The sequence below is a fragment of the Manacus vitellinus genome, unplaced genomic scaffold (assembly GCF_001715985.3).
Source record: "Manacus vitellinus isolate BGI_N305 unplaced genomic scaffold, ASM171598v3 scaffold_29_pilon, whole genome shotgun sequence".
Taxonomy (NCBI): domain Eukaryota; kingdom Metazoa; phylum Chordata; class Aves; order Passeriformes; family Pipridae; genus Manacus; species Manacus vitellinus.
This window is the reverse complement of record NW_021940207.1, coordinates 5,510,142-5,534,899: the sequence shown is the minus strand read 5'-3', so window position 1 is coordinate 5,534,899 and position 24,758 is coordinate 5,510,142. Positions and strand designations below refer to the sequence as shown.

General features: G+C 47.5%; 1 protein-coding gene across 3 annotated transcripts in view; it reads left to right on the top strand.

The window, feature by feature from the left end:
• The first annotated feature begins 2,426 nt into the window (after positions 1-2,426).
• FGF12 (fibroblast growth factor 12) overlaps positions 2,427-24,758 on the top strand; it is a 120,854-nt gene continuing 98,522 nt past the window's right edge. The window contains exon 1 of one of the 3 annotated variants that reach the window (XM_018075024.2): positions 2,427-2,598. In XM_018075024.2, coding sequence (XP_017930513.2) covers positions 2,427-2,598 — 172 coding nt within the window. Of the gene's footprint in view, positions 2,609-23,218; positions 23,468-24,758 lie in introns of those variants that run through there. The other 2 variants (XM_018075025.2, XM_029960803.1) reach the window with 2 other exon arrangements.

Here is a 24,758-nt window from a genome sequence, read left to right as displayed (position 1 = left end):
GTATATGTCTTTTCCTTTAATGATAACCCTCAGCAAATTTGAAAATTAGTGATATAGATTGATAGCTACACCTGGAGGCATCCAGCCTTAAACATCAGCCCATGTTTTCCATCTTTTATTTACTTGTTGGTTTTTGTCTGTACTGTACATGGAATGAAATAAGGAACTGAAAAGAGCATTTTTATGTAATTTGTGATACCTGTTAAAGTGCTTTGCATGCTTATCAGAATGAATCACTTGTGCAAGATTCTGTGCTCTTTCTGCTTTTTATGACACTGTGAAATATCTACATAATCAGTTTAGGGAACCAAAGTACATACAATAGGGGGAGCAGAGATGCAGATGGTAAATATTTGTAGTGAATTCCTGTGATGGTCGGGAAAGAGGAGCCCATCAAGCCAGTTTTGAAGAACGTCCTCTTGGAGCCAGACTGAACTTGAATGTGTCCTGGTACATTTCCACAGCAAAGCAGAAAATCCCGCAGCGAGGCAGACTGATCGAACCCTGCCAACAGCTCACTCAGCCCATGCAGGAGCAGCCTCCACACCTCCCGCCTGCAAACTGGGTCTGAGCAGGGTGGGAGCAGCCACGGCTTTAAACTGTTCCTTGCCATATGTCACAGTGCTGCTTGTGCTCGCCAGCCTGACCTGCAGCCGCGCACGACACAAACAAAATTCGTGTCCAAAAGATCTGTGCTGGGCAGAATGTGGGTTCCTTTTCTCTCTGCTCCCCAAAGCATTCGCTGCGCTTTTTCATCTGTAGTTTCTAGTTTTTCATCCCCTGCAAGTCACTAGTGCTTTCTGAAGGCTGGAAGGAAAGAAACAAACCACACCATCCACCTTCTGACTGCCGTCTGCGCTGTCTGCCGGCACCACGCAGGTCTCCTGTGGGCATTAAGGCCAATGTCACCCACATCATTACCCAGCTGGGAGGCAGCTGCTGGCAGGGGCAGCTGCTTTCTGTGGAAGCAGGGAAAGGCTGAGGCTTCTCAGCACACAGATGCTTTCCACGAACATATGCTTAATTAAGAGGCAAACTCGCCACCTGCTCTGCAGTGTGCGTATCCAGGCTCCTTTCAGACAGGTATTTGCTTTGCCGGGCACTTACGCTTTTATAGGGGGCTGGAAGTTGTGTTTGTGCAGCTGCGCCTCAAACCCGAGGCATCAGGTGCTGTTAGCAAGCAGAGCTGCCAGCTTCATTAAGGTAATTGTGCCCAAGGCCTTTCCTTCCTTATCCTGGTTTAATGAGGAGGCAAAGCATCCCCCTCGATGCCCCCCGTGGCTGCTCAGCCACATGGCTGCAGGGAGAGCTGCATGTGGGTGGGAACTGGAGTGAGTTTGCCCTCTGCCCCCACAGCTGCTGGGGCTGGGGAGGGTGGTGCTGCCACCACGTACAAAGCCCAGCACTGGGAGGGGAAGGTGAGCTCCTAAGGGCACCTTTACTGCTTAAACAAGAATCTTGGCTTCTAAAGATGCAAAGAAATTCATTGCTCCCTTTTGAACACTTGCCCCTGATAGAATGCTGTGTAGGTTTGGAACCCATTGTCAGCCCTTCCCTAAGCCTCAGTCTCTCATTCAGCAGCCAAATCCCCGGCAGATCTGGCAGCACTGCAGCAACCTGGGCAGGGATAAATGGGCCATGCACTCTGCAGCGTTGGTGGCAGGGACAGATTAACCCTCTTTTGCAGAACTAGTGCAGTGATGGCAGCTGGTGGGTGGCTGAGAGCCCCTTCTCCCTTCGGAGGATAGCCTGAAAATGGATACTTGGCTTGGGGAGCTCCAAGTACCCGTGCTGAAACAGAAGTCGTTTAATATATCTGCTAAGCCTGGCCTGTTTTCTTTCTCACCACTATTCTCTCTGCACCCATTGCAGAAACGCCTTTTCCACAGGGAAATGCATTTTCTGTGCCCAGTTTGTGATGCATGTGACATCTTCAATGAAAATGAACAGTCCTCCTGCAGCATTTTCAGGTTTCTGGGTCCCAAGGGGAGATAATGCACAGGGATTTCAACCTGCAGCCCCACAAACTCTACCAGCTCTGCAGAGAACACCTGCAGAAATGCAAAATGCACATCTGTGCTCCAATCACTGAGCCATGTTCTTGTGCCCAGCAGGTTTCTAGCCTTTTCATTCATTAAAGATGATTCAGGATGAGGACAATTAATTATTCATTAAGAGTCATTTTGAATTTTCACTAGCTGCAAGAAGGTACCTGTGGGACTACAGGAAAACAAGCATGACAGTGAGACAGGGTCTTTTGCTCCTTGCTGTCACACTGGGTCAGAGCCACCCAAGAGCCTGCCAGACTGGCAGCCCTGCCAGGCCACTACCTCAGTCCCCAAAAGAAGAGGCAGGCACTGGGGAGTGGGGGGACTGAAGCACCATTCCAGCCTGCCATGAGCTCACAGAGGCAATGACAACAGAGCATGAACCTCCAGGGACCCTCAGAGCCTGCTTGGGTTGCTGCGCTGTGTTGCAAAAAGCAAAGCTGTCCCGGACCCATGTTTTTCCAGCTGTGCAGACACACAGAGGAACCAGGGGCTTGTCGCTCTGCAGGACACATTTTTCCCTGCTGTGAGGCAGAAATCACCAGCTCAGGTACTGTAAGGTGAGAGGAGGAGTGGGAAGCTCAGAGCCACTTCATGGATGTGATGAAGACACCTCTATGTTTCATACCTGAATGAGTTTTAGGTAAGAGGGTTTTTGTGCTGCCTGCAGTTCAGCTGCTGAGGGTGATACCAGCCTGTGAGGCCATGCTGAGCTGCAGGCTGCATGCTGGGGCTGTCATGCAGGAGCTCGTGGCACTGTGTCTGCCTGCGCCAACAACAGCATGAGAAATGTCACTGGGGCTCAACTTGCTGCTTGCAGCGCTTCTCTAAGTCCAGGGTGACTCCCCAGATTGCAGCTTAAGTAGGAGCAGCATTTGCACCTCTTCTGCTTTTGGTGGAGTATCATGTGCCTGAGCCAAGGTCCTGCTCAAGCAAAAGTGGCTGCACTTGTTCACATTGGTCTATCAGGCATTGGCTGGGAAGTCTTTGTAATTACTTAGTACCAAGAAAATGGGAAGAACCCTCTAAAATGAAACTATCCCATAGAAACCCTAATTACTTTCCCAGCATAAAGCTAATAAGGTAGAGTACTAGCTGTGTTCTTTTTGAGTCATTTTTTTTCCAAATCCAGTTAGTCTTATAGCTAACCTATGTGCCCAGGGTTGAGCTGCAGGTACATAGGAGGCTGTTCTGGCTATTCTGACACCTTGCTCAAAGCAAAATCCATTGGAACGATTGCAAAGAGGAGAGCTTGGTGTTGGCCCACCGAGACTTTGCAGCATCCTCTGTGTACTTATTATTTGCTGTGATCAATGACACTGCAAAGGCCGTTTCCCAGGGTAGGAAACACCTAATTGTATAAACAGGCTATGCTGGGAAGGAAAATAGGACCCAGGAGAGAAAGTGGTGATGCATTAGAAATAATGGGCTCTATCAGTGTGATTTTGTTGGGGAAGGTAATCTCAAAGATTTATTTAAATAGGGCAGAGATGTGAGTGACTGCTACAGTCTCACTTTGTAATATGTTTCCCCGTCAGAGAGCAGATAGCACTAAAGGCACTGCTTTTTTACAACATAAGTTCATTTAAACCAAGGCTCTGCAGTACTTGTTTGGTGGTGAGATAAAGCAATACCTAACACCTTCCTCTGAGTAGCAGAAATGGGTATTCAGACAGGAATAGCTGCATTTGTGGCTTTTTCTGTTCATTTTCTGCAAATTTTAAAGATCATCTGAAGAACAAATATTGAATAGATCTGTTTCCTGAGGTACCCCCCCAAAAAAAAACCCCAAACCCACAAAACAACTTAAAAGATTTGCCCCTATTCTCAGTTCTTGCTGCAGAGTCAGGATGTGGGACCAAGAGAACCACGGAAATTTCCTTTTCCCCGGTGAGCAACTAGCCAGTACAGCACAAACCCATTTTGTTCTGTTAAAATGGAATATAATGCTTGACATTAATGCTGTGGTGGAAAGCTGTATGCAGCCTCTTTCCTAGGTTAATTTCCTATTTTATAGGACAAATTACAAATGTTGGGCTTGCATGACTGGCAGAGCAAGAACTGCTCAAGGCAACATAAATAAATAGCTATGAATAACAGATTGAGCAGGGACTTTCACAACTTGCAGACAAATGAACAAGCAGTACAGCTAAGGCCAAGCTAGTTAGCTAATGTTTTTCTTTGTAACCTGTGCACCTACATTACGCTGCAGGTTGTAATATCTGGAGCTGTTGCAGTAGTACATCTGTGTGAGTGGTGTCCCTTATCCCTTGGCAGTATACCCAGAGACACTTACCAGACTTTGCTGGTTGTATATTCAGACAGCTAAACTGCAGAACTGAAGCTTCTCAGCTCCCCTCTTTGTATAGGATGACTATGCTAAAATAGATGGTAAAGGGGCAAAAGCTGCCTCCCTAGTAAACTTTGTGTGTGAAACAACTGCAGCTGACTCCTGCTTCTGAGTGAGTCCTGGCTTGCAGTGACCAGGACCAGGCAGGAGTGAAGGAGTGGGTAAGAAACTGTTGTGTACACCTTACGTGAAGGAAAGATGCACTGAAGCCATGTGGTCTCTCTGTTTAGAGACTTTGTTCTCTGTAGAACAAGGCCAAGGTGTTTCATGATGCCTCCTCTGAGGCTCCAGTCAGCTTCTGACGGGGCTGCCTATGGCTTGCTCCAAAGTCTCCATCTCCTTTGGGTGCTGTCTGGCAGGGACATTGCAGGGTGGTGCTCTGTGCTGTTACACAGGTGATTTGTTCTGCCCTGTTGCTGGTTGCATTTTCAGCGGAAAGTGAAGGTGACCTGAAGTGTGCACTTGGATTTCTGAAATATGTAAAGCAGAGCAAGATCCGTGGAAGAAAGTAGGCATTTCCAGTGTCAGTTATGGGCCTTTACGTTTAGCAGGGAGCAATTCTAGCTTAGAATTTGCACTCGGATTTGCTAGGTACAGAGCACAAGGGCTGCATGCTGCAAAGGGGAAAGGGAGTTTAACTTAGTGCTGAGAGAACTACAGACCTGGGAGTTTGTGCAGTGCAAAAAGTTTGGAGGGAAGGGATAAGATTTGTCACATTTTGTCCAAAACTCCAACAGAAAAAATCACACTTTGTTTCTAACTTGCTAAAACTACTTAGAATAAAGCACCTTGAATAAAAGAATAAGCAAGCATTTGACTGACAAAGAAATAAATTTTCCTTCCTTTCAGTTCTTCCAAGTTTTTTCAGACTAGCACGGTAAAATATTACAAATTCAACAAATAGTCCAGTCAAACCACATGCAGATTTTTTTTTGGTTGGTTGAGGTTTTTTGTTTGTTTTTAATGTGGAGATGATGAGACAGATCATTTCATTGACCTGTCGCCTGTAGCACGGGGCACCTGCACTTCTGTCGCAGAGCTGCCACAAGTGCAAAAGCTCAAGAACCGCTTGTGACGTGGAGGGGAAAGCCCTGCTAAGAAGGACGTGGAGCTGTCACAGCTCACCGGGAGCAAGCAGTGCTCTGTACAGGGAGAGGAGACGTGGTACTGCTGGAGAAACTCTTCCCTTAGGAAATGGGCTACGATGGGTGTGGGCACGGTCTGCTGAGGGACGCAGATGGGTGGTAGGACGCACGGCTGTCGCCGGGGCGGGTGTGAGCGTGTCCCTGAGCACCAGGTGGCAGTGCTGCCGCGGGGACCGCGGGGACACCGCGCCTGCGGGCTGATGGGGCGCTGGGAATTCCCAAACCCCTCCGCCTCCTCCTTTGAGGGTGCTGAGCATCGCTCCGTGCTTTCACCGATTTCCAAGCCGTGCATATTTTCCAAGTTCGAGCCGAAAATCCGTATTTCAAGTTTCTGTTCAGCAGAGAGCCCCGCCCAGCAGGGCTTGAGCCCGACCAGTTGTACCTGGGCTGTGGCGGAGGTGCTGCTTTGCCGCACACAGCGCACCGGGGGCTGCAGAGCTGCCGGTGGGTCCGCCCTTCAGCTCCCTCCTTCCTCTGAACGCTGCTGCTCAGGGGAGCATCTCTTGGCTGCAAGCAGCCACATTTCTCTCTAGCTGAGCCTCTAGCAAGTCTCGGCCCCTGGTAAAATCTCCTGGGGCAGCTTTGCTGCCTGTGGGAACCTCAGCTCCTGCTCTGCAGGAAGCGGAGGAGTGCCCGGGTCAGCATCTGTGCAAGGTGAGCGCTGTCAAGCGCCCACTGTGGCTTGGGGAGGTGCCGCTGTGTGCAGATGTCTCGGTTTATTGATACAGATCTTCCAGATCGTTGTAAACAATTTTTCTCTGCGTTTATACTAGTCTAGGGTTTGGAGGTTTTTTTCTTTTTCTTTTTTTTTTTTTTTCCTTTCTTTCTTTCTTCCCTCCCTTTTTACCTTTCCCCCGTTTCCCCCATCCCTCTTATTTCCTTCCCCTTATTCCTCCCCCTACCCCCCTGTATTTCTTCTTTTCCTTCTTCCTTTTTCCTTTTTTCTTCTTCGTTTTCCCGTCTTCCTTTCTCCTTCTTCCCCCCCCATTTTTCTTCCTTTTCCTTCTTTTTTTCTTCTGTTTTCTTCTTTTTTCTTTCTCCCTTTTTCTTCTTTTTCTTCTTCTTTTTTTCTTCTTTTTTCTTCCTTTTTCTTCTTTTTTCTTCTTTTTTTTTTTCTTCCTTTTTTTTCTTGCTTTTTTCCTTCTTTTTCTCAATTTTTCTCAATTTTTCTTCTTTTTTCTTCTTTTTTTCTTCTTTTCCCCTTTTTTCTTATTTTCCTTCTTTTTTTCTTCTTTTTTTTCTTTTTTCTTTTTTACCTTTTTTCTTTTTTCTTCTTTTTCTTTTTTTCCTTCTTTTCCTTCTTTTTTCTTCTTTTCCCCTTTTTTCTTATTTTCCCTCTTTTTTCTTTTTTCTTTTTTCTTCCTTTTTCTTCTTTTTTTCTTCTTTTTTTTTCTTATTTTTTTCTTATTTTTCCTTCTTTTTTCTTCTTTTTCTTCTCTTTCCTTCTTTTTTTCTTCTTTTTTTTTTTTTACTTTTTTTTACTTTTTTTTTCCTTCTTTTTTCTTCCTCTTATCCCTCCTTTTCCTTTCTATTCATTTTTCCCTTTCCATCTTTGTTTTTTTTTCATTTTTTTTTGTTTCTCTTTTTATTCTTTTTTGTGCCCTTTTTTCCCCCCTTCCTTCCCTGCCTTCCCTTACCCTTGAGTCGGGGTTGGAGGGGGAGCGCAGGCGATCCCGGAGCCGGGATGCTCCCGCTCTGCCGCGGCTCAGCCGCCGCTGGGGAGCGCTGCGGCTCCGCGGCCGTCCGGGCCCGGCCCGGGAGGGGGGAGCTGCTCCACACAGGTCGTGTTTCCTGCTCGGCAACCCGCGCCCCTTCCGCAGGCGTTAAAAATGATGGGGCTAAAGGAAGGAAGGAAGGGAGAGGGATGCTTCAGAAAGGGCGTGGTTTAAGATAAAAATCGGCAGCGGTGTCCTTTCCGTGTAACAACACGGGGGACACGCCCCCGTCTTGGCGGAGGGAAATAGGTAGCGGTTTTTATCGTAGTTTTCTTAAATCCCCTGTGGGTTTGGTTGAGAAGCCTCTTGCAGGTCAAAGAGCGCGCACTGCTGTGCTGGGGATGCGCTGACGGGCTGGCTGTGGCTCTGCTGCAGTGGAGGTACGAGGTGGATGCTCAGCCCCCGGGGGGACAGCGCTGTAACTCGATGAAAAGAAACTCAAACTTGTTTTTTTTCACCCCGATTTCAGTGGTGATTCTTGTATTTTTGCTGAGTTTCAGCCGCAATTCTGGTGTGGCCCAGTCACCTTGCACGGCAGGCGCTCTCCCTTTTCAGCTCCCATACCTGGCTGCCGTCCCTCTCTGTTGCGTGTCAGTCTGCGGATTCCTCACGCCCAGGGATTGTCCACTTTCATTATAAAAGGGATTAATTGAGCCTCTTCCAATCTCAGTTGTAAATACCTGATCCAAATTATTCCATATGGAAAAAGAAAAAAAATAGGCTTGCTCTAACCCACAGACCCTTGGAAAGAAAACTGGGAAATCTTTGGCTTAGGTGCAGCAGTGACCAGGATGCCCCCAAACAAAAAACAATGTTGGATTTAGAGGCAAAATGAGGTATTTTCCCAATTTTAGAAAAAGAAAAATTGAAACAAACCCACAATAAAAATTAATAGGCTGGGGAGCTTTACTTTGTTCCAAGTCTTTATCTAATTGCATTTCAAATTTTTCCATGTGGGACAGATTCCAAAACACTTTGTAATTCTCCCTCACTGCCTTGAAGACAAGGGAAAGTTTGAAATGTATTGTAGTTTCCTCAAAATTAACATTTTAGGGTTAAATAATGTAGAAAAGAAACAAAATTAATTTCAAGTAAAATAAAATAGTTCTGTGAACTTAGTATTGTTTTTCTTTTTTTTTTAAATTCGTTGTAGGAAAAGAAGATGGCTCAGTGCAACACTGTATTTTCCTTATTTTTCAGTCTCCTTACGTGCATAAAAAAACACGCTGAAATTTTTCTGAAATTGTATATGCTGAGAGCTGTAATCATACAACCTGTGGGGTGCACTTACTCTTGCCATGCTGCTGTAGTTGTTTGTGCAGGGTGGTAAAGGATCTTTCTGAGTGGGAAACATCTCTGGTGTTTCCCAGGAACTGGATGGAGGCTGCAGGACTGACCCCCGTTCAGCACACTGGAAGGACAGGGCTTCCCCGATGCCTATGAGCAGTGTCTCTTACTAGTCAGAATTATTTTCTTAGTGCAGCCCTGGGGACCACGGGGGTTTGGGTGGGATTAATGGGTCCCCACTCCTCACCCAGTGGCACCTGCATCTTCTCCCCTGCTTCTGGGCTGCTGAGCTCATGTACCATGGTTCTGGGGGTAGAAGGACTGTGGGACTGAAAAATTAAGTCCTGGCAAAGCAAGGTGGCAACCTTGTCATTTATTGCAGCGTGAATATAGGAATCCTGCGAGCTGTAAACAGGCTGGAGGAGCTGATAAGGGGGAAGAGTGTGGCCAGGGGGCCGAGGCTACTCTGCAGCATCAGTGCCTTGCAGGGAGGAGTAAGATATGACAGGGTCTCAGCTTGTGGTGCAGAGGATTTGAGCTGGATGCCAAGGGAACGCAGTCAAACGTCAGCTGAAGAGTGTTAGCCCTTTCAGAAAGGGGGACCCTTCCTGACAGATCCACTTGCATGAGCATAGGGAAAGTGGGGGCTCCTCCATCAGCAGTCCTGGTCAGCATTGTGTGAAAAATCCCACCCTGAAATCCACCTGACCACCCCCCAGGAAAGTATCTTTGCAAGCCTTTCCGTGTTGAAGGCTCCCAAAAGCAGTATCATTGCCCTCATTTTATGGATGGGAGGAATCTGAAGTGTGGGGAGTACGCACCTGCGGTCACCCTGTGGTCTGGTGGCAGATGTGGAAGTCGAATCGGAGTGATCAAGCTGATGCTTTGTTCTTGGCGTTGAGTGTGATCTGCAGTGTTTGTGTCTCAAACGCTTCAGTGCTGTGCTTGTGAATCAGGCAGAAAGACTGCTTTAGAAGCAGGCAGTCTAGTTTTAGAGCTGGCATAATCATAATTCCTATGCCACTAGGAGCAGGGGGGAGGAGCAGATAAAAATCAGAAAATTAGAATTTATTACAATAAAAGCCAAAGTGCTAGAAGCCAAAACTGTCATTGTAATATGAGCTCTATTTTGATAGTGTCCTATTACATCATATAAGAGGTTGAACATGAGTAAGAATATCTTGGTTGGTAATTATCTGATTTGTGATATGTTGTATGTGTATTTGTTGTTCTGCTGTACATTATGCTGCAGCAATTCATTTCTAAACAACATTAACTGGCAATATAACAGTTCAGTGCAGAAATTACAGGCATAAACATATGTTTTACTTAGCTGAGTAATAGTTAAGTTGAGAGACCTCAGTCCTGCTCAGGGGAGATCTGGGGTAGAGAGCTGAGGGTATGTCTGTCCCTAACTCACTCTGCCAGCAGAATTCACTTTTCCCAGAGGATGCTGGTTGTTTTCAAATTATCCAGCACGCAGAAAAGGCATGTGCAGACAGATGTGGGTACCAGTTGGCCGGGGGACCCCACATGTGGGAGCTGACAGCTTCCCTATTCTGAAATGAGTTTGTGGAAAGTGATGTCTCTGCAGGCTGCACTAATCAATAGCAAAGATCTGCAGGAGTGGCTTTCAAATTAGATAAGCTTTGGAGCTGATGTCTGAATGATGGTAACAATATAAACACTTGACTGAACGCACTCCTGTCATTGCATCCCTAATAACACTTAGATAAGACCATTTGTATTTTATGGGATATTATTTTCTTTCACTTTATTTAATGACACCACTAAATAAAAGCACTCAGTAATTGTTGTTGCTTACTTTAATTCATCAATTAAATGTGTAAGGCTATTAGTATGGATATATTTTAAGATGGTTCAATTAGCAGAGGTTAAATAAAAAAGCCTTTTGAGTGCACATCAAATATCTCCCCATTCTTAGAGCATTAAAAAGAGATTTTTTGAAAGACTGAAAGTATTGGTGCTACAGATTAGAGAAGAGGTCTCTTGGCTCATGTTACTGTGCAGGCTGTGTCACATCATCTTTTCACAAATGTGCACAAAAAGCCTCCTTGGAACAGAGGGAGCAGAATGAGAGCAGCAATGTGCCCATTGGTCCTGTTGGAAGTGTCTTACTCCTCTGATCACTGGAAACCATTTCTAATTTCTAGTCTAAATTTATTCTTGGCCAGTTTCTACCCATTTGCTCTTGTGCCAGCATTGTCCTTCAGCTTATCTGTCCTCTGACTGCTGTAATTTATGCCCTGTTTACATTTCTTTCTGCCTGGGCAATGAAGATCTATGAAACATGTCCATTCTGCTTTAGTTTGTAGCCAGTTTCACTTTCTTAATTGCTCTAATGCCAGGGTTTCAAACAACACAAGGGAGCATCTTTTGTTTTAAAAAGAAAAGCCTCCATTCAAGCTGCACCATATTGTGGGAGTATTTTCCATTTGATTGAGGGTTTATGAATGCTTCATTTTTTTTTGGTATTTTTATTTTGCCCATAAAATTACAAAGCTGGGTCAAATTCAAGCTGACAGAGTCCATGTGAAATGGTTAAATAAATAAAAACAGAAAGAAGACTTTTCAGACCCTTCATTGTGCCAGGAGTCAAGAAAGAAAAGTGAGAGGATTGCAATAATTGCTGGAGCTATCCATGTGCAAATAATAAGGCTGGGAGTAGCATGTAGCCTTTTCTAGAACAAATGCCTGGTGTCTGCCTCCTCATGTCAACTGATTTTTTTCAAGGGGAACTTTGCAGGAGTCAGTCTGGCATGTTTAACTGGGGTGAGAGCTGGTGCTTGCTGCACAGGGATCTCTTGCACACCCCACGTTCCACACAGAGCATTGGCAGTGTCAGGGACTGAGACTGGAACTCGCGGGGAGATCCCTGGAGCATCAGTGAGATCTGGAAGTCTGCTTCATTTGTGTCCATTTTGATAGTCCCAGCCCATGTTTTTTTGGCTCATGATAGCTAAGACTTGCTGATGAATAAGCAAGGACCTTAAAGTTGTTAAAGGTAATGAAGTGTCTATGAATTATGCTCCTTCACAAGGACATGTTTGTGTTGCATATGCTCCTTTTACTGCTACTGTCTTCAAGCTTCTTTACCTGCATCTTTAATGAGGAGACAGACACTGCCCTGGTAGCTACAGGTCTTCACACTTAATTCCTGAGTGCCTGACTTTGTCACTGTGGACTTAAAAGTAGCTCTATTTCGGAATCATTTCACTGTCAGATCAGTCTTTTCATGTTGAGGGCACCTTCTTGCACCCCACATTTTACAGCATTTGAGGTGGGCTGGAGTGTGTATTAGAGGCATTGATTTCTAGAAGTATCTGCTATAATGGACTGAAGAAATAATACATTTGCATGTATTATTGGCATTACTTAACAAACAGAAAGATCCCCAAAGCTGAGCAAATGACAGACAAAGCATGTATCAGGCTTATGAAAACAAATCAGAGGGGAGAGCCCTTGGAGCCAGAGCACGACTAACCTGCCATTCCACTGACAGGAGGCATAAGCCAACCCTCCTCCAGGCTGGAACTCCTCAGCATGTTTTCCTTTACTTCCCTTGTGTGGAGAGTTTTCTCAGGAATTCAAGGCTTGTGAAGGTGCTGAAGACAGTGGGACCCACCGCTGTTAAAGAACAGCTACCTCAGGAGCTAGGCAGCTTCATAAAAATAACTTTGTGCATCCTTTTCCCTCATGCAGAGGATCTGTGACTGTGAGAGTATCAGGATTTCAGCCCCTTTGCTGCTCTGGCTCTCTTTCAACTCTGAATGATGCTCTTTGGGCAGAAAAATCCCAACATGCTTCTGCAGCTCATAGATAGATGGTCATCTCTCTGTGGAGTGCTGATGATCTCTGTTGCCATATTGCCACCTGTACCCAGCACAAAGCCATGTTCTCCTTAATTACTGACAAAAATGTCTCTTCAGAAGCCTCCCAATAATTACTCAAGTACCCACTTAAGTGGCTTTTAATTCAGGCTCCTCACCCCCACGCTCGTACATTTTCCAATTGCCAAGCACAGCTAATCTTATGTATGAGCTTCTGCCAAAAGAAAACACTAATAACTTGCCCCCTGGTTTATACTACCTTGCATGAACTTCGGTGAGCCCACAGCATCTCAGGAGATGGTATTTCCAACAGGCTGCAGCAGGAGCATTCAATCATAATGAAAGATGAAGGCACTTATTGTGAGTTTCCCTACATCTGACAACACTTGGCAATGCTGCATCACCCTTTGTTGGAGTGCTGCTGCCTGCCTTGTCAGCTTGTCTGGTTACTGGAGGCTGCCCCTCTCCCCCTGCACTGGGGCAGGAGTGCCCTTGGGATCCTGTAAAAGATGTGGGCCAGGTGGCAAGGATAAGCCATGGACATCATGCTGGGTGCCTGACACTGTCCATGGGGCGGCGGGGAGGCAGAATTCCCAACTTTGCAGCCTTCTCTGTGGGAGTAGAAAGGGAAAATCAGGGGATCCTGTCCTCTCATCCTGAAGGATCCAGCTGCATTCAACAGGAAAGGTTTTAGAGCAGGACTTCCTGGGTAAGCAGGGTCTGTTGCCTGTTTCTTCATGCCTCATAGAAGGCATTACTCTCTGTGCTTGTTTCTACTGTTTTACTGGGGTAGTGTCCAGACACTAGGCTCAATCAATGACCTGTTTGTAGCAGGCTCCAACAGCCCTTTAACAGAATGGGTTTTTTTCTGTTGTGTGATGGAATAAGACCAAAGAGATGCAAACTCTGTCCCTAAAGTGAGAAAAGCAACATGCATAGGAACGGGGAGGGCAGGCCAGCATGGACACAGAGGAAGAAAGAAATCACACTGTACAAGAATTCCTTGTCCAAAACAGAAGCTGTAGAGGGGTCATGAATAAAGGATGCAAGGAAACAGGGTTGCCCATGTCCAAAAGCTGTTCCTGCAAAGCCCCAGCAGAGCCCTACAAATCAGTTAGAACAGCTATTGCATCTTCCACTGTAGGCACTTCTGGAGTTCAGCAGTCTGAGAGCAGAAAAGGCCAAAACTGTAAGTCATGTCAGAGAGACACATGTGAATGGTACAGGTTGGGAGGCTGTGATGGATGCCTACAGAAAGAGCAGCCAAACAATCAGTAGTGGTGCTTTATTCTCTTGAAAAATGCCACTTTATCAAAACTGTGCAAGGGAGAAAGAAAATAGTAATTTCAAAAGAATGTGTTGCACAGGGATTTTTAATACCCATTTTCATGCCACTGCTCTGTCCAGTGCAAAAGCAGAGACTTGGTCTTGAAAGGGGTGAGACCACCAGTTCTACCACATCAGTGCACTTTTTTCTCTTCTGGCATTTCATAGTGACCTCCAAAAGGTCTCATTTTCACTCCTTGTGGGGAAGAATTGTAACTTTGAACCCAACATTTTGTGCAAAGTGGATTTCTGTTCATATGAGCTCTAATACCGACTGACGCCGGGTGAGTCTCAGAAACCGGGTGGAAGGGACTAGTGATTGCACAGTCTGATCTCCTGTGTCACTCAAGTCAGGACTTCACTGAGCAAGCCCAGTAAGTCCTCCGTTGGCAGGAGCATCAACAGGGCAAAAAAATTCTAGCTAAGTGGGACTTGGACTAGATGTTAGAAGGAGCCTTTCTCAGCTGAAGGTGGTACAGAGCCACATTCCCAGAGGAGATGTGGGGCTTCCACTGCTGCAGGTCCCTAATCAGAGATCGGACCAACCTTGGCAGTGATGATGAAGGTACTGCTGGCACAGTACAAGGCTGACCTCTCCAGGGTCCATTGTACCCTGTGTGCTGTGATATCAGCTCATCTATTTTTGAAAGAGGTTGGCTGCTAGGGTGAAATGATAGCGAATCCATCACAACTCTTGCCATGTCGTTCTCTTGATGAATTACCATTGCCATTAACAATAAACATGAGCCCTGCCTTGATTTACAGCCTCCAAATCTCACTCTGACTTTCCCGGATTGAAAGAGCCCCTCCTTTTGAAAATGTTCTTACTGAGAGGTGACAAATTTATTGGTCAGGGACAAGTCTTCTCTGTCATTCTCTTGGATACTGAGGATCTTAACCATTTGTCTTCTGTGGCCAGATTTTCAGCAACAGCAAACTCAGTGGCCACAGTATTAATAGGCTAAATACAGCTGAGTATCAAGAGGATTTTCACAGTGACCCCATGTGAATCCCTGTAGATGTGCATATTACTGCAACCAAGAGACTGAACTGCTCAAGTCTCTCACTATATCCATATGCTTTCTATTTCTCAGACCCTCCCTGTTCTGCCATTTCTGAAGTGTGGCAACCAGACTTTGTGACTTTTGTGATTCTGGTGTTCGCTGCATTGGATACAATTGTGACAGAGCATTTCTTCTACTCCCCATTGCTTCATGCATATCCCTATGGGCTTGGGCTCTCCTAGCTGCAGTTCTGTGCAGAAAGCTCCTGTTCAGCTGTTTCTCTCTCATGGTTCCCAATTCCCAGAGTCATTGCTTTCTAGGGAAAAGAAATTGCCCAGTCTTGAAGTAATACAGACTGCACAATTTATCCCCAGAGGTTTGATCTGACTGTGTTAAAAGAAAACTTGTTTCTATGAACTCAGTTTCCACGTCAGTTCAGTTTAGTCTCTTCGCCAGACTTGCCACGATCATTAATTACAACTGCATTAGTCTTTGTATCCTTGGCAAACTTAGATTTCCTTCCAGACCGCTGATATCTTCATTGGTGTCTGGATTGCAGCAGCTGTGAGAGTCCGGGCAGAGAGGACTTGGGATTTCATTTTGCTGGAGAGATAGAGAAGTTGATTTATTGCTGGGGAGGGAAATAAATTACAATGCAAATAGCAAGAGGTGTGTTTGGAAGCCAGGGGTTTACAGGGGAAGTGATGTATTCACCCAGATCCTTTCTTTACCCAGTCTTCAAACCTTGTCCTGGCTGTATGACAGCTGTAATCTCACATTTACATTTAGTGTTGAGTATGCCCTTGCAGTACGCAGGAGAAATAAGCAGGTTTGTTCAAATAAGATGCAATCTGGATGCATGTAACTTCAGAGGCATCCTGAGGGCAGGATTAATGTCCTGGTACTCCTGTTCAGCAGAGTTTGATGGCAGTGGAAATACCAGGTTTTGTCAGAGTTGCTACTTTTCCTGCAAGCTCTCCAAACTGGGAGGACCCTCTGCTGAGTTACTGAGCAGTGGACTGCCCCTGTGAAGCATTTCTCTGCTGACCCAGCAGGATATGAGATGTGGCCTAGCTCAGGCTGCAAATCCTGGGCTTCTTACAAATTTGGAGGCTGGATGAAGAGACAAGTGAAGTTTGGGGTCAGGGAACTTTCCGAGGCCTCTTTAGGTCTGTCAGAATCCATGATGTGTAGATAGACAGATTTGTGGGTCTGGAGGGAGCTTGATATTTCTCCTTGACAGCTTCTGTCCCTTCTCCCTCTCTTGACCTGTGCCAGTGCCACACAGGTGCATAGAGGAGGTGGATGTCCCTAGTCTTCAAGCCTTGACCTGCTGTGGAGCCTGTGGACCCATAGCCCTACTGGAGGAGCACGATAGGGGTTTTGCTCTCCCTCCCTCCTTTTTATCATTCTCAATCACATAATCGGGCTGGTTTGCCTCAGCCAAGATCTAATCAGGAAGGATCTCTTTGACTTTCAGCAAAGTCAGCTTGATGGAAACTTTAAATTGAAAGGCTTTTCCCGACACACTTGAAAATGATTTTGGTTGAAATTGGTGTCTGGCTGCATGATTACAACAGGAGGAGGTTTCCTTCCTCCCAGGGATGGGGAAAAGGATTTGCAGCCCCTCAGACCTCCTGAGCCCTGGTGTATGGGGGCCCTAGGCCAGAAGCTGCTCTGTGGGGTCACACTCCCCTCTCCACCCAGATCTCATCACCTTCATGCAGGTGACATGTAAATCCATACAGAACCAGGTTCAGTGTCCATGGGAACTGGGCACCTCTTGCATTGTTGAAACTATAGGCCTAAATGGGCTAAAGGTTTTCATCAAATAGGATTCAAAGAGAAGGGTGGGGATGGCTGACCTCTCCTAGGGAGGGGGAGGTTGTAGGAGTCATCTTGTTCATGATGGTGTCCCTATCGTGATGTTTGAGGACTAAATATCTACTTTAGACAAGGAAGGGGGGGGTGTGTATTCAGTCTCAGGCTCACAGCTGGGGTTGTTCTGTGGTGGCTATTTCACCTATTTCACCTCAAGCTTCTGCTCTGCATTAAAAGCACAAAGAATGTGATCTTTTTCTTACACACTGTGAATGCAGACGTAAGACCTGGAATGAAATCTCCAGTGTTTTCCTTTCCCTTCCTGGTCCTTGTAGTTTCTGTGGCTTAAGGCTAATAAATGGGTGGCCATGAGTGAAAAGTCCCTAGGGCAGTGGATGGAGCGAGTTGCTGGATGTTGGGATAGGCCTAGTGAAGAAGAGGAGATGGATGGAGGAAGAAAGGAAGAGAGGCAGCTCTCTGTCCTCTTTTTTAAATCAGCAGCTATAGTACAGGCAAGAAGATATTTGAGTTTTCTTTCCAGATGCTTGGGTGGGTGTTTCTAAGCCTGGACCAGCTGGTTGGCTCTGTGCCCCTTGCTCAGGAAGGGTGGGCTCTTGGCTCTGCCTTGCACAAGGGGATCTGCAAGTAGGGTGCTCATCCTTTCATTGCTCCTTCAGCGAGGCCTCCTCCCTGCACTGTCCTAATGACTGAAGTGCCTTGTGGGAGCTGTCACTGGGCAGGTGTTTGCAAGTGCTTTGTCTTGGACTGCTGACACTTATGAAGCCACAACTGAAGTGAATCACTGCAAGGACAGCAGTTTTCCCTGATCCCATTGGGAAAGGCAATGACAGAACAGCCAACGAACAGGACTGTTGGGGTGAGGTGATAACAACAGCTTTGAGACGAGCCCATCTTGAACAAGCCTCAGGTCTGGCTCTGGCATGTGGGACAGGCATTGATCTGTCTGCAAGGAGGTCTCTCTTCATATGTGGGAACAGTTTCAGATGCTTCCCTCTGCTGCTCCTTTTCAAGCTTTGTTTAAGGGAGATGGTCCCATCAGGTGCTTCCAGAACTCTGGAGACAAAAGTCTGTTTGGTCATACAGGAAGCTTCTTGAAGAAAAATGTATCATGACACTTTCACTCCTAGACAGCCACAGTTCCCTTCAGCAAGGTGCAGCTTTCTTATGTTCAACTGCCTCCACCTCATGTAGGCAACAAGTCACCAAGGAAAAATAAAAACTCCTGTTAAATTGAAAATTTTCTCTTAAAAAGGGGAAAAAAAATGAATGCATAAAGTCCTAGCAGAATTATTTCTTTTTCAAGTCTGCAGTTGATTTTGTTGTGTTGGTGTTGCTTGTGGCCTGGTTTTTGCAATAGTGGTTTCATTCTGCAACTTGCCACCTATGTACCTGCCACTCACTTTAATACAGACAGCCCCAACTTTTACCCAGGCTACAGCTGGTTTTAAAGACACCAGGTGAACTAATGAATACTCCTCGTGATGAGTTGCAAATTTTGTTTTAATTGAATCTTTGAAGGCAAAAAATGGAGTAAAGGGCCCATTAAACAAATTATTTTAATATGGCAATCAGATGATGCAGGCTCTTCTGTGTTTATTGAAAGGCCAAGTCAGCTCCAAGCTCAGCTGTGTGAGAACAGCCCAGAAAGCTGGCCAGTTTCTGTACTCTGCTGCTGTTTTAGGGCCAGATCTCTCTCCCTGAATAGCATATTTTGAAGTGGCCATGTGAATTCTTATTAGGCATTCAAACACAGATGTAAACCTATGCATTGTAAACAGAATTATGCTGCACAGAAACTGAGCAGAATACGGTAAGATCTTTTCTTTATCAGGTTAACCAGGCATGTTTTTTTTTCCAAAAAGTCCACCCACGCAGAGAGGCTGGGGAATGCCAAAGCTGCATGAATTTTAATTATGCGAGACATGCAACAAGGGGCTACCTTGTAAAGAATAAAGTTAATAAAACATGGATATGGGCCTAATTTTGCTTAATAAGCAGCCCTGGCAATGCATGTTTTAGATGTAATTTTCACAGCGTGGAAATTGGGTACAATTCTTAAGAGGTATCTGCATGCAGACTTTCAAACTCAACAGTGCCTTCCTATTGGAAGAGATTTGTTGCTATGCTGCTATAAAATGGTGAATTAGGCCATTCATAATTATTGGCCAGAGATGGGTGTCTTTTTTTCCCCATTCAACTACAGAAACATGCATACACATTTTTAAGTGGTATTAAATGTAAATCTCTTCCTTAATTTTCATGTATGCATTTTCAGTAGCTCTGCAGATAAAACAGCAAAAAACCTGCATATGTTCCTATCCGTAGTTAGCTCTGTGTGTACAGAATTAGTAAAGCAGAGATATGCCTAATGACTGAATCTACAGAACACAGCCCATGGCTTTTGAAGACTCTATGAAAAATAAACAGGATATTCTGTTAGCAACCCTGCGGGAATTATTGCACTTCACTAAGGAAAGATGCCAATAACCTCAGTTTTGACCTAGATAGATCGTTCTGTTTAGGAAGGTAAGGGAATGCAATTCTAGATCTCTTCTCTGCTTAAGTCACCAAAGCCCTGAAATTCAGCCATTCATTTTAAACCTCAGCACTGAGGACAGAAGATTTTATTTATCAAGAGAACAAAACCTCAGAACTTACAGTGTCTTGAAATGTTTATATTGGTCACTTTCCATAGGGAGTGTCTAATGCAGAGGCTCCTGGATGCTTGGGGTGAGGATATTTAATGAGCATAGTGAGTCTGATCTTCCAACAGCCCTGGGGAGTCCGAAACTCTGCCTGCTCCTGTGTGCCAGATATGGGGTCTTTCTCCACAAACTGCAGGAGGAGCACTGGCATATCTCTCCACCATGATCAAAACACTGTCTGTGTGGCTCATTTTAGGAACCAGTGCTATTCTTGCATTCCCTCTTCATAGGGTGCACTGTGCAGCTTTCCAGACTGAGACTGAAGTGAGGAGGGAGCCCAGGGAAGAAGAGGCATGGGAGAAAAATTGCCATAATAACTCTGCAATAAAGATATTAATTATATTATATATATTATATATTTATATATATAAATATATTTTTAAAATTATGTTCCTTAAGGAAAAATGCCATATTGGCCCAGCTAGGTCAAAAAATTCAGCTTCCATTGGTGGCAATGAGGAATGCAGCCTGTGGGTTCAGCAGGGGCTAGTTGCATAGGCTGCACTACCCTCAAAGAGAAGTAGCTGATATAGATGAAAATGGGAGATGTTTTGAACCCTGCTTACCCAAATGAAAGTTGAAGGAGAGAACTTCCACTGGCAGAGACCAAAGACAAGGAGGTTTTTCTGTTTCACTTGGCAGCTCATCAAAGGCAATGTTTCACCTGTGAGAATGACAGTGCCAGGGGCATGATGAGGTTGGCCTTCCATTCTCCAGCTCAAGACCGCTCTGAGTTTGCTTGGTGTTTATAAAAGCATGGGCTCTTCAGAAAATTTTGTGAAGCTGGGGAATGATCCAGAGTCATGCAGAGCAGATGCCCATGTCAGTACTGTCACCAGGAGCTCATGGCACAGTGCCCATGTTCAGAACCAAACCCCGTGGACTCCTTGGCCATCTATAGATAAAGACAGACCTGCATGTTGGCAAGTGCAACATTATATTCAGTTTCACAAGCTCTGGTTTAATTTAATTCCATCACTGCAGAAGCAGAGAGACCTGCGAGAATCCTTTCTTCTTTCTTAGGAGTTGCAGCAACTTGCTTTTCAGATCCACAAATCACCAGGAAAAAAATTACTATGACCGACTTTATCACTGATTAGGATCATTTTTAAGTGCAGAGTTGCTGCTCCTTGTTTATAGCTACACAACAAAACAAATTAGTCGCATGTCAAAATAGCTGGAACTTATCTAATATGGTGCAGATAAACCAGCATTTTTTCACCAGAGATTTGAAGGCTACAGGCAAAAAAAGTATCTTTATATATACATTGAAAACTTTTTTCTTGGGAAGATATCAGATTTGCTCACATCCTTTGAAGATGAAGCTTTGGATAATTCACTGGCAGTTCAGACAGTGATTCTCTGATTGCAAACAGCTTTCTTTAGGCCATGCCTGTACCTTGTACTGCAATAATTCTTTGATGTCAAGTGAAATAATCCGATAGAGAAAATTAAAATATGAAGCACTTTAGTTACAGGAAAGGGAAGAAAAACCTTTATTGATTGGGATGGTGAAATCTGCTCGAAAAAAGTTGGCAGCAGTTAAAAAGAGATCAACAGCCAAACATTTGTATCTCCCAAATGGTTTTGAATATTTTCTTCTCCTGTCCTCCCCTTGAGAACCTGATTCCATCTTGTTATGGTGTGCATAGAGACTAAGAGTGAAAATCAGGAAGTAATGCCAGAGTTAAGTTAATCTTTGTGGACATAGTGGGTGGTTGTTTCAGTTGCATTTTTTTCCCAATACATTAAAATAATTTAGAGACGAAGTTCTTGCAGTGAAGTAGTGACAAAGATTATTTTGCTGAAGTTGATAATTCCTAGGGCATGTCACACTGCTTTAAAGTGCCCTCTTCACTTGGGAACATGGATCAGCCCTACACGTTCAGGATTGGATTAGGCTCGTCCTGCAGCTGCTACTTGCCAAAGTGTGGCTGGGGCGGGTCTGGTCTTCCCAGACGAGATCCCCTGTCCCTCCACACTCACCCCTGCACACTCCCCCAAGTATCTTGCTCGACACCTAACTCACCTAACAGCTATCATTGCTAGCTGTTAACTAAACTGAAATCTGGAGAGCACTGTCCTTGTGGCAGCAACAGCAGTTACTTCTCTGGATAACCAGAGGTGTATCTATCTGCATCTTAAATTTTGTTTGGTGCAGTTTTGTGGCTGGATATGGGCCGGAGCCGGGCCAGCACCTGCTGATGCACTAGTGGTCTGTCTTGGGACCGCTGTAGCCAGAGCAGCCCCGGCAGTGCCCACTGCCGCTGCAGAGGCCCGCTGGCGTCTGCGCGTTTCACAGTCCCCGGGAAGCACCGGGCACTGGCCCCAGCAGCGGCGTCCTCGGGTGCGGCGCTGTCCGCCCTGTCTCTGCTTGCACGAAAAGCAGGGAAAGTTCACGGAGATCCTGGGTCTCAGGCACCGACAGCAGTGGCGAGGAGTTCGCCAGGGTGGCTGCAGGACTCGCAGGCGGCTCCGTCGGCGGGGCCGGGGGGGACTGCGGCCCCGGGGAAGCCCGGCAGGGGCGGCGGGGCTGCCCGGGCGGAGAGGCAGAGCCGCCGCGGAGCTGCAATTGCCTCGATCTGCCTGCGCGATGTTTCTCATCCAAACCTCGATCACGTAAGGATTGCGCTAAGAGAAGGGCGAGCGGAGCAAGCTGCAAGTCTCCGGAGCCCGCTCCCGCCCGGCACCGACCCAGCCCGCCCGCCCGGCCGCGCGGGCTGCGGCGCTCCCCGCCGCCTTTGGAGCAGCTCTGAGCGGCGTGGCGTCCGGCGGGCTTCCCCGGCCCCTCCTTCCTCTCTCTCCCCCCTCCCGGCCGGGCCGGGCGGAGGATGCGCGGCAGCGGGCGCGCGTCGCGCGTCCTCCTCTGGCCCCGCCGGCCAGTCGGGCGGCACCGCGGAGCATTCCTTGCAACCCCGCACGGAAGCAGCAGCATGGCAGCCGCACCCCCCCGCCCTTCTCCTCCTCCACCTCCTCCCGCCTCGCATCGTCCTCCCGCCGCGTCCCCGCCGCGGCAGCCGGCCCTGGGGCCGCCCCGGTTGCGAGCGCTCGCGGGCCGCCCGGTCGGCCGGACGATGTGGGTGCTGCGTCGGGCGAGAGGCCGGTGCCGGGCAGAGGGCGCGAGCAGGGCAGGATAAGCTGCGCCAGCCATGCGCTGTGAACCCGGGCGACGAGTGCGGCGATGTGAGCCCGCACTCGGCGGCGGGTGCTTCTTTTTTTTTTTTTTTTTAAATTTAATTTTTTTTTGCCTTCCCGCTTTTTAATTTGTTTGCTGACCTGCTGCTTTTTTCCGTGGCTGCTTTTTCCTTCCCCTCCCGCCCTCTCTGAGAGCGGAGTGGGGAGGGGGGCAGAGGAGGAAGAGGAGGAGTGCGAACAGAAATGCAGCGCGGCTCTCCCCTGAGCCCGGTCGCGGAGCCGCGTTCCATGTGCGCGCCCTGCGCGCAGCGCCTCGGAGCCACCGCGCTGGGCCGGGGCTGCCCGCGGGCCGGTGGGCTCTGACTAATTCCACGGCCCCCTCGCCGGGGGGGCGGGCCCGCGGGAGAAGCGCCCGCTCGCCGCCTGCGCCCGGGCGGAGCGGAGCGGCACCGCGCCGCAGGACCCGCGATCCTCCGGCGCCCCATCCTTTGGACACAGCATTTGTCGCCGGCGGACCGTTCGTCAGCGGGGCGCGCTCCCGGATTCTACGGCGGCCGCCTGCCAGCACGGCCGGGGTCTCGCCGACGGCCGCCCGCGCCGGGAATTTGCGCTTCTCGGGACAGACCCATGGGCGGCGGGTCGGGCGGCCAGCCATGTTGTTTGCCGGGGCGCCCGCTCCTCCCTGGCCGGCTGAGCCCTCGCCCGCGCGGCCGGACTCGGGTTGCAGCGCGTTAATCGGTCGGTCCCCCTGCCCGCGTCCCCGCGGGCGCGGCGGCCGGCTCGGCCCCTGCGCGCCGGCCGGCGCCCCCACGGAGCGCGCGGAGCGGAGCGCGGCGGGGGCCCAATGAGCGGCGCGATGGCAGCGGCTATTCGCCAGCTCGTTGATCCGGCCAGAAGGCCGGCAGGCGAGGGAGTCCAACAGCGACCGGGTGTCCGCCTCCAAGCGCCGCTCCAGCCCCAGCAAGGACGGGCGCTCCCTATGCGAGAGGCACGTCCTGGGGGTCTTCAGCAAAGTGCGCTTCTGCAGCGGCAGGAAAAGGCCGGGGAGGAGGAGACCGGGTGAGTACGGCGGGCCAGGGCCGTGGGAACCCGCTCCGCGGAGGGGAGCAGCTCCGCACCCCGGGATGGCTGCCCCGGGGCGCCTCCGGCACCTCCAGGGACCGGCTGGGGCCAAGGCTTGCTCCGCGCTCAACTTTGGTCTGGGTCCTGGCGGATCTTCTCCTCCGGTCTGGCGGGATGGGTGGGCATCAACCTGCCGCCAGCATCCCTCCTCCGATCTCCAAAGCGTGAGCACAGCGGGTCCTCCGGCAGGAGGGACCCAGCGGCTTCATCTGTGCGAGCTTCACCCAGAATTGTATTTTTGCACCTCCTTGCAGATAAGTTTTTTAACGATCTCTTATTTTCTGCATAGTGACAAGGAAATCGATAAACTGAGGATCAATTAAAATTGTAGCCATTTGATAACTAAATCCATCAAGTGCTGCTTCATGAGCAGAGTTCCGTAGGGAATTTCATTAGCTCAGAAAGCTTTCTAGATGGCAGCTGCAGAACGGTTACACCTGATATTGAGCTTGCAAGGATCTAGAAATGCTTTTCAGGGTAATCCTTTTTTCCCCTTTTCTTTCCTTTATTCTTTTTTGCATGTATGTGCTCAGTCTTGGTTCCTTGTGAAGAACTTCAGCCCTAGTGTAGACACTGTTCACTTTTCCACGATGAAGTCCCACCACCCACAGTTTCAGTTCTGAGCAGTGCTTTGTGCTCTCAGCCGTCCTTGGTAGGTGTGAAAACTCAGTACCTGGCAAGAATAGGCCCTCCATGATTTCTCAGTGGAATTATTTACTTCTTGCTTTATTTTTTTCACTGCTATAGGTCACCACTAAGGAGAGGAAACAGAGATCGGTTTGAGAAGCTGCTGTGAACATGTAGTTTTCTCAGGTGTCCAATAGTATCGTGGTTAAGAAACAGAGATTCTTGTTCACTCAGCTCTTCAGGATGTACCATCAACCAGTGTAGCCCTCCCATGTTTTCCATGTACATTAGTATTGTGCTTCAAAGGGAAAAAAGTTGCCCTTCTTTTTTTTCCTACTCAAGTTATGATGAGTGGTGGCTTACTGGACTATCCTATGTATTAGTTAACCTGTGAACCAAGACCAAAAGATGGCCCTTGCCCAGAGAGTGTTGGCATTTTGTCTCAGGAATCACTCTTTGAAGGATAAAGAATAGGAACTGATAGTCACACTGACAAAATAATTTTCTGTTCCTCTTTCCTCTCCATCTTACTCTGCCTTTAAATTAGATTCCTTAAGGACCTAAAGGGCTGGGAAGTCTAGACCTGTTACCTAGGTTTCAA